Genomic DNA, 9,049 nt, shown 5'->3' with positions numbered 1-9,049 from the left:
TGGACGAACTAGAGGTGAGAATGCAGCTAGAAGTAAATCTAGTTACGGCCCAATCAGCCACATAGTGAGAACAGAAGTTTGCACTTCGGTTGATATTACTAGCAGACCAGCTAATAGTGGGGAAATGGTTAAAATAAAATCCGATATGATTGACGAAATACGCCAGTCTTGAATAATCGTAGGATTATTGATAGTAAGGTTGACTGTCAAAGAATTACCTTCAAAAGTTACATGGGACAGTCCCATAAATGAACACAGTGTAGCTGCAAGAAGAGCTGCGGTTGCTTCTCCATACAAAGGGGTGCAAGGGGGATTAATTCTCGTCAAAACTTGAATAATGTCACCTGTAGAATCAGCAAAATGTTTTAAATACTACTGTATTCCGTCCCTCTTAAATAAATTATATTTTATGTATCCTCATAATTATCTCAAATCCTACTGCAAATTTATCCCATAATTACCTTATAGAAAAAGAAACCATTAATAGGTAGATATTTGGGTAACTTTATTTATCAATAACGGTCCAAATTTGAAACTATTTAGATGTGAATCATAGGCTCATTTCCTTTACCATGGCAAGCTTCAAGCTTATTATATAATTTATATCTACCAAGTCGAAGCTATCATTTTCTGTTAGACAGAGATAGCTACATGTCAAAAGATATGGGAGCTCCATTTATTTAGGCCCATGATGAAACCGGAAGTCAGCACAAACGACAATTGGTTTCGTCTGCAGAGGATTTGGATGACCCAAAGATTGGATTAGTGAGTTTGTGTGGTACCGCGTGCATCGATTTCCACGACTTCCACTTATATCCAGTTGCCAGTTTCGGCACAATTAAACCTCCATGTCCCTTGTGAAAACCTTCACCTATTGCTGCCCATATTAAAACCCGGACGCATTTGATCCCTTCCTTTTGATTCAGCCTGGTATTTGCTTGCCTCAATGGCGTCCATGTCTAGATTTGTTCTCAAGGACTGTAAGTTAGGGACACATGACGCTTTGTACAGACCAAGCTCTTCCTTTCCTGCTAGGAGGCTTCAAACCTATTTGGGTATGTTTTATTTTTTGCTTGTTTACCATTGTTTGCTTATGGTGTACTGTTTATTTGCTTGTATGGCACATGGGTTTCCTATCTTTTGAGTTCTCGTTTGGGAATTTGGTGCTTTGGGGGAGTCTGCGGATTACTTCTTTTGAGCATTTTCGTTATTCTTAGTTGTGGCATTTACTCGCTGAGTAGCAAAGTTTGAATTCTTTCCTTTTTTATTTTTTTATTTTTTCATTTTTTTTCCTAATTATTTGAGATGTTAGATGCAAGAGGTGGATTTCCTGAAGCTAATAATGGAAGATGTTTGGCAATCCGAAACAAGCCATGGACTCAAATACTTGCTCTTACAACCCCTACTTTAATCATTCAAACTTCAAGGTATCATTAAAACCATGTGTGTTTGTTACGGGCTTCAATTAAACTGATGTTTTGCTTAAACAGAGCGAGCATGTATGAACACCTCGCCAAATTGGAAGAACCACTAGATAATGGATTTGAGAATTGATGAAGCTCTGTTTGTTAATGTGTTTTAGGGGGGTTTTTTTTCCAGGTTGAAAAAGTATTTTGACGTAAAGGAAAAATGGTATTGAGTGTTTTGTATTTTGAGTTGTTCATGAAAACAAAAGAGCGAATAAGAAAATTTTACCACAAAGTCTTCCTGGAGAATATAATCATAGGATCATCTTTTCATACTCTATGGGCTTGTTGGTGCATACAACCCTCTGTATTTCCTTAATATTATGAATAATTTGTTAACTCCATATTTAGGAAATCTCGAGTTTTATGCAAGGCCGCAACAAATGTACCTGGTAGCACCCCCAGCAGAATGAATCCGTATGAGAGAGTAATTGAGACTTTGACGACTCTTTTTCCTGTGTGGGTATGTGTTACATTTTGGCGGCACAACTTGTGGTTCTGGCTCATTTTTGTTTTTCAATGTTTTTAAGTGTCATACTTCTTCTATTCTATTTGCATTTCAAAGATTTCTTTCCTAAGGATTCCTTACAAAATCTAAATCTACTGACATGAACAGGTCATATTGGGCACCATTATTGGCATCTACAAGCCGGCTGCTGTAATATCTTAACCTTCTTCTGCTGCTTTGGTGGGTGACAAATTGATTGTTGGTTAACTAGTTGAATTTGGGGTCTTCCTACAGGTAACATGGTTGGAGACAGACCTTTTTACGCTTGGCCTAGGTTTCCTCATGCTTTCAATGGGATTGACATTAACTTTTAATGATTTCAGACGTTGTTTGCGGAATCCATGGACAGTAAGAATTAATTTTTCACTTTGTCAATTTGATCTCTTTTTTGTTTTACCAATATCATATTATTGAGTTTTATTGTTGCAGGTGGGTGTAGGATTTCTTGCTCAATACTTGATTAAACCCATGTTGGGATTCGTCATTGCAATGGTACTTCATCAAAATTGTTAGCATTTGGATGTCATTTAGCTGTTTGTTGACTTCTTTTTTTTTTTTTTTTACTCCTATTGTAGTTATCTGTATTACAATAACCTTGGTGGAATTTATTGCTATGATAATTTGTCTCTATGAATTTCAGACTCTAAAACTGTCTGCACCTCTTGCAACTGGTCTTATTTTGGTCTCATGCTGCCCTGGAGGTCAGGCATCAAATGTTGCAACTTACATATCTAAGGGAAATGTGGCACTTTCTGTTCTCATGACGACGTAAGCTCAACTGTTCAAATGCCTTTATAGGCCTCAGCAGACTGACAATTTTTTGCTGCTCTTGAATTTCATTTCATACGATGTGCTCATTCACTGAATTGACCATAACACTGAACCTTTAAATATATATCTACACTACTTGGTGTCATTTAGCTGGGAAAACTCAAGATACTTGCCCTGAATCTGGTTCTTGATTTATTTAGTTTTTAAAACAACTTTTTTTCTTTTTTTTTTTCTCCAGAAGTAAGTTTTTAAGCTCACTTTGACATAATAAAGGTCTCTGTACCACACCATGTTTACTGAATTTTTTTTTTCGTTTGACAAGCATTGATAGGAGTGATCCAAGTGTATATATTAGCCCAAGGAGTATAAAAAGCAGAAAAAAAGTGTAATATTTCTTGTTATTCTTTGGTAAAGGTTTATAAATCTTTTGATATAATTTTGTAATCTATTAAATACTTTGTAACTAAAATTTCGAATTTAATAATTTCTTATAAGTCTAAATTTGTTATAAATCTTATAATATAATTTTTTGAGCAAGCAGATGTCTGTGAGTGTGTGGTGTGTGTGTGTGTGTGAGAGAGAGAGAGATGAAATACTATACCAGCAAGGGCCTGATTGTATGGATCTATATGGAAGATCAAAGTTAGATACCGCATTCTAATCGATGTCAGACACTGCATTTGGAAATCAAACAAGTTGCATCTCTGTGTTGTAATATAACCAAAACACAGTATTAAAAAACTTTTGTTCTTAGCATAATGACTTTATCAAAGCACATTCATAACAGAGAAAAAAGAAACCATATTGAGCATGCTTTTGAACGCGAAGGTTAAGATATTGGTGAAGGATATACATGGTAAAAACCTCAAATGTACTTCTGTAGTAACAACTGTTACATGGGTGAATGGGTTAATTATAACAACAGGAAGCATATCTTCTAGTTCATTTTAATATTATATTTGTAGAGTATATGTGAGTACTTTTAACTTCATAATCATTCTGTACTTATGTAGGTGTTCAACCATTGGAGCTATTATTATGACACCACTCCTCACTAAGCTTCTGGCTGGTCAGCTTGTTCCAGTTGATGCTGTGGTAAGTTGGATGTAATTGGTAATTACGCCAATAAATAATCCATGGATTTGTGTGGTGTAGAAGTTTGGATCTTGAAAAAAACCAATATCCTTTGTTTTGTTGGTCATGTGGACATCTGGCCAGATTTCAAGCTGCTGCTAGCACTGTCCGAGGCTCGTGCGGAACCACCTTGGGGTTTCCAATTCTAACAACCCAATTACATATTTGTTCACCTTGCAATGAGAACCTACCAAATTATTTAAAATGTCCTGTTACATAGTTGTTTGATGGTCCTGTTAGGGGTCTTCCAGTTCATATTCTAGGCTGATTAAATGGCTATCAATCACATTTGGTAAAAGATTTTAAAATATGGTTAAGGAGAAACTACACTTTGCCCACCTATAATATGATGAGGTGAGTTCAATTTGCCAGCCTATGGTTTAGAAAGTTGCATTATTTTTTCTTTCCGACTTCAGGTCGGTGCCAATACATTTATCAAACCTTGCTATCAAAATATACAGGTGCAAATCAGATGCTTTGGGAAAATTTGGCACTTTGCCCACTTGTAGCTTAGAAATTAACACTTTACCAACCAATGGTTTATAAACAAATGTCACTTTATCCACCTTTATTGTTCATTTTTGTTGATGGCATAGTGATGTACGGTCAGCGACAAAATATAACATACATTATTGGAGTAAAGATGAGGTGGTAAAATGTCATCTTTTAAAATCACGAGTTGACAAACCAAACTCATCTCAAACCATAAGTGAATACAAATTTGTTTTATAAACAAATATAACAAGGTTCACCATCATCCTATTCAGCTGAACTTGAAAAATATATGGGGTGGAAATCATTTATAGATATCTAGTCTATACTTATTAGTGTAAAAAAAATTTGGTATAACCCACATACAGAAATTTTACTTGGATTTTGCTGGTCCTGCCATCTTTGCAGGGTCTGGCAATTAGCACCTTTCAAGTCGTTTTAGTGCCAACAGTTGTCGGAGGTAACTAAAAGGTGTTTAGAATTTATATTGTAGTCAGTTGCATAGAAATTTGCAATTTTTCTACTACTAATTGAGGCTTATCTCAGGGGTTAAGGCATCTGGACATATATGATTTAGTTCTGTTTTCTGTGGCAGTGTTGGCAAATGAATTCTTCCCCAAATTCACTTCGAAAATAGTGACTGTGACACCTTTGATTGGAGTTATTCTCACCACCCTTCTCTGTGCAAGCCCAGTGAGTCCCGAAAAATATTCTGTTAATTATATGTTATTTTTACAGCTTTAGCATTCCATTTCAGTACTATGTTGATAGTTGCTTCTTATGGGGGGTGACTTACTTTGCTTTTTCATGTTTTTAAGATTGGCCAAGTTTCAGATGTCTTAAAAGCTCAAGGAGCACAATTAATACTACCAGTGGCTTTCTTACATGCTGCTGCATTTGCTATTGGTTATTGGGTTTCAAAACTATCATTTGGTGAATCCACATCTCGTACTATTTCTATAGAATGTGGGATGCAGGTAAACATCTTCTGATTATCTTTATGCAAATATTCCTTATATTTTTGGTGGGCTGGGGATCTGGTCTGGCACTGCCACCAAAATGCTGTTAACCCAGAGATATGGATATGCTGAACAAGGTTCTTTGTGTGCCTGATGCAGGTTAAATTGGTCAATTAGTCATTAAAAATAAAGTAGTAAATTTCTCAACCTTGAATAATCTCTTACCAATGAAAATAAGAGAGGACAGTCGAAAAGCCCAAGAGTCTCATTTTATGTGCAACGGTGCACCATAATGCTGTATATGGCCAAGTCATCAAGAATTAGTTCAAATTTGATCTTAAAATCTGTCAATCCTATTGTTGTTTGCATGGATGAGTTACTGTTTTCCTATCCTTTTATGGGTTTCCTGTAACACCCCGATCTCATTATTGAAAAGAAATGAATAACTCACATAAAGTGAGTGGTTTATAAAGATACTCATGGGTGCTAAGTCTCACATTGCCTAGTTACTAAATGAAATTGGGCTTTATAATGGATTTTAAGAAAGCTCAAAATTGATTAGCTCTTTTGGGGTGATAACGCAGATGTGGCCGACGCTTTTTCCTGGGTCGTTACAAATGGCATCAGAGCCATCTAGTAACGCCAGGTCATGTGGTACTGGAGCACCGCATGACATAGCCCTGATGAGGACGTCAGGGGTTTAAAGGGGAAAATTTGTAACACCCCGATCTCATTATTGAGAAGAGATGAATAGCTCACATAAAGTGAATGGTTTATAAAGATACTCATGAGTGTTAAATCCCACATTGCCTAGTTACTTGGTGAAACTGAGCTTTATAATGGATTCTAGGAAAGTTCCAAATTAACTAGTCCTTTTGGGATGATAGCACAGATGTGACTAGCGCTTTTTCTTGGGTCGTTACATTTCCTGTTGCCAGATGTGTGTGTGTGTGTGTGTGTGGAGAGAGACAGACAGAGAAAGGGAGTAGGAGGACGAGGAGGGGGTGGTGGTGGCAGTGGCATTAGCATTGGCTCAAATCTTCAATTAATCACTGAACATGGGTTTACCTTGAATTTGCAGTAGTACATTCTTATTGCACCTAAAGATAATGGTTTAGCAAGTGAAAGTGTTATACCTAATTGAGTTGAATGAATATTATTTCCACAATGCCACAACAAATCATATCACCAGTTTATGACTCAAATGTTGTATTATTAGATAAACTTATTTGTAGCTTGGTAATGTTATTTAATCTTTCGTTTTGTCTTCAGAGCTCTGCTCTTGGGTTTTTGCTTGCCCAGAAGCATTTTACAAATCCCCTTGTTGCTGTCCCTTCTGCTGTTAGCGTTGTTTGCATGGCGGTAATAGTCTTTCTTGCTTGCACTTGCTCAAACTTGCTGTTTTTATTTTCTGCAAACCCTTGTATTGGATTATTCTTGGGAATCTTATTGATTCACACCCTCTCTCCTTTACAGCTTGGTGGGAGTGCCCTTGCAGTCTTTTGGAGGAACAAACCAGTTCCTGTTGATGACAAGGATGACTTCAAGGAATGAGAAGCCTTGGGGTAAATTTTGATAGTTTGAAGTTCTTAATCTAGGTTTCCTGCTCGGCATCCATTTGAAGACATCATTTGATAATTCGAGGGGATGTGAAAGTTTTGGTTTCATGTAGTTGTTTATGGTCATAAGCATTAAAACTGAACTTCGATGTTTCACTGTGAAAAATATTAGAAATGTTCATTCGTTTTAGGTCGGATTAATGCCATTTTATTTTATTTTTCTTTTTCTTTTTTATTTGATGACGGGAAAGGGTTACAAGGGAGAATGCCAATTTCTTAGAAAAGCGAAGGATAATGCCTTTCCGGTCTCATTATGATTTTCCATTGGGTCAAAAATAGAGCTTGGAGGTTAAGGAATCATCTCTTAATATCAGCCAGCCCATATATTTTCGAGAAATTATCTTTTTATATCTCCTATACCTCTTTTGTATCTATTTTTTAAATCAATTATTAAATATATAGGACTTACATTACAAACCTATTTCAAGGATTATAAAGTACCCTTGTATAGACATGGATGCTTGTAATTTACGATTGAATAATGTTTCTTGTATAACTCTTACACAATTTTAACAATTTTTTTTTTTAACATCAACCATTGAATATTTAGGGTCCACATATAGGAAAACAAATTTAATAGTTGATCATAAAAATAAAATAAAAATAAAAAAGGTAAGAATTGTACAAAAGTTGTGTATGAATTGTGTAAGAATCATTACTTTTTACAATTAGAGTTAAATATCAATATAATGGAGAAATAAACAACATAACTGAGAGTTAAATTGAAAAATAAAAAGAGGTAATTAGTGAGGTATAAAAATTTGAGATAAATGCAAAATCGGTCCTTGTTATTGACCTAAATTACAAATCACTTCATGCGTTATAAAAAATAATTCAAATGTCCTTAGGGAAGGTCAAAATAACAATTTAGTCTCTACAATCAAATTTTGTCAAAACACTTGACCAGTTCTGTTAGTGTGCCATATCAATGTCAATAAAAAAAATATGTAAATATATATTTGATAAAAATAAATTAAATATATAAAACTTCAAAAAAAAATTAAAAGTAATTTTTTAAGCTTTATATGATTTATTAAGAGTAACGTGACAAACTAACAGAATTTGTCAAGTGTTTTGACAGAATTTGACTGTATGGATCAAATTGTTATTTTGGCCTAACTCGAGGATCACTGAATTATTTTTTATACCGCAGGAAGCGATTTGTAATTTAAACCAATCATAATAACTGATTTTACATTTATCCCTTAAAAACTTTCCAACAACCATGTGATTTAATAATGGATTCTAACAGAATTTGTCAAGTGTTTTGACAGAATTTGACTGTATGGATCAAATTGTTATTTTGGCCTAACTCGAGGATCACTGAATTATTTTTTATACCGCAGGAAGTGATTTGTAATTTAAACCAATCATAATAACTGATTTTACATTTATCCCTTAAAAACTTTCCAACAACCATGTGATTTAATAATGGATTCTAAAATTTTTCATAATAAATGTTGTAACAAGTAAATTTATGAAAATAATTCTTTTTTTATTAAAATACACAAATAGCTATTATTTCAGTTTACTTATTATTTCCAAAAAATATTTTTGGCAAAATTTATTTTTGTAACTAAATCAATAAAACCTTCTTCAATTAATTTTTTGAAAATCTTTTTTTTTTTTTTTATCATTTATATAAATCTCTTATTCTTTGGGTGGTTGACTTCTCTCTCTCTCCATACTGCTAAATTGCTAATTGTGCTTCAGGGTTGAATAAAAAAAAAATAAAACAAGACAAGAGAAAAGCATAAGTTAGTCTTCAGACTAGAAATTAACCATTCAAAATGAATTAAGTTAATGATTAAGATGTCTGCTATGTTAATGGGTAGTTGCAGTTAGGGTTTATTGTTGAAAGTCCCTCGATCTGACTGTTTAGGGTTCTTCGATGTCGTCTATGAGAGATGATGTGGGTGTTGATGCATCCACGTGCAAATTCAGCCTTCGATCTCCAATGAGGACTTCGTGGATGACAACAAATCCTAGGAGGCGTTTCTTTGGGTATGCCATATACGACTCATCAAAGGTGAACTAACCGTAACCCAACTGTTTGATAATATTCCCCAAAGAGTAAAAGCTTTGTGATTGTATGTATAA

The 9,049-nt window shown here is 34.6% G+C and overlaps 1 protein-coding gene across 1 annotated transcript; it reads left to right on the top strand.

Annotated features, from left to right (window-relative positions):
* Positions 1-621: 621 nt before the first annotated feature.
* On the top strand, positions 622-7,110 carry LOC133856463 (sodium/pyruvate cotransporter BASS2, chloroplastic). The gene is made up of 13 exons (XM_062291496.1): positions 622-1,055; positions 1,313-1,427; positions 1,818-1,929; positions 2,083-2,124; positions 2,209-2,322; positions 2,404-2,466; positions 2,615-2,742; positions 3,759-3,840; positions 4,780-4,831; positions 4,967-5,064; positions 5,190-5,348; positions 6,603-6,692; positions 6,807-7,110. The coding sequence occupies exons 1-13, from the start codon at positions 947-949 to the stop codon at positions 6,882-6,884; spliced, it is 1,242 nt and encodes a 413-aa protein (XP_062147480.1). The 5' UTR covers positions 622-946; the 3' UTR covers positions 6,885-7,110.
* The last annotated feature ends 1,939 nt before the right edge of the window (positions 7,111-9,049 follow it).

This window comes from Alnus glutinosa, chromosome 14 (genome assembly GCF_958979055.1).
Source record: "Alnus glutinosa chromosome 14, dhAlnGlut1.1, whole genome shotgun sequence".
Classification (NCBI taxonomy): Eukaryota; Viridiplantae; Streptophyta; class Magnoliopsida; order Fagales; family Betulaceae; genus Alnus; species Alnus glutinosa.
The sequence above is the reverse complement of the archived record's forward strand: the minus strand, read 5'-3'. Positions and strand labels throughout refer to the sequence as shown.

What these genes read in the sequence shown, in the direction of transcription:
- LOC133856463 (XM_062291496.1), top strand. Translation starts at nt 947, where the DNA reads ATGGCGTCCATGTCTAGATTTGTTCTCAAGGACTGTAAGTTAGGGACA. An exon ending in GAGGCTTCAAACCTATTTGG is followed by an intron (nt 1,056 to 1,312) that starts GTATGTTTTATT and finishes TTGAGATGTTAG; the next exon opens with ATGCAAGAGGTGGATTTCCT. An exon ending in GCATCTACAAGCCGGCTGCT is followed by an intron (nt 2,125 to 2,208) that starts GTAATATCTTAA and finishes GTCTTCCTACAG; the next exon opens with GTAACATGGTTGGAGACAGA.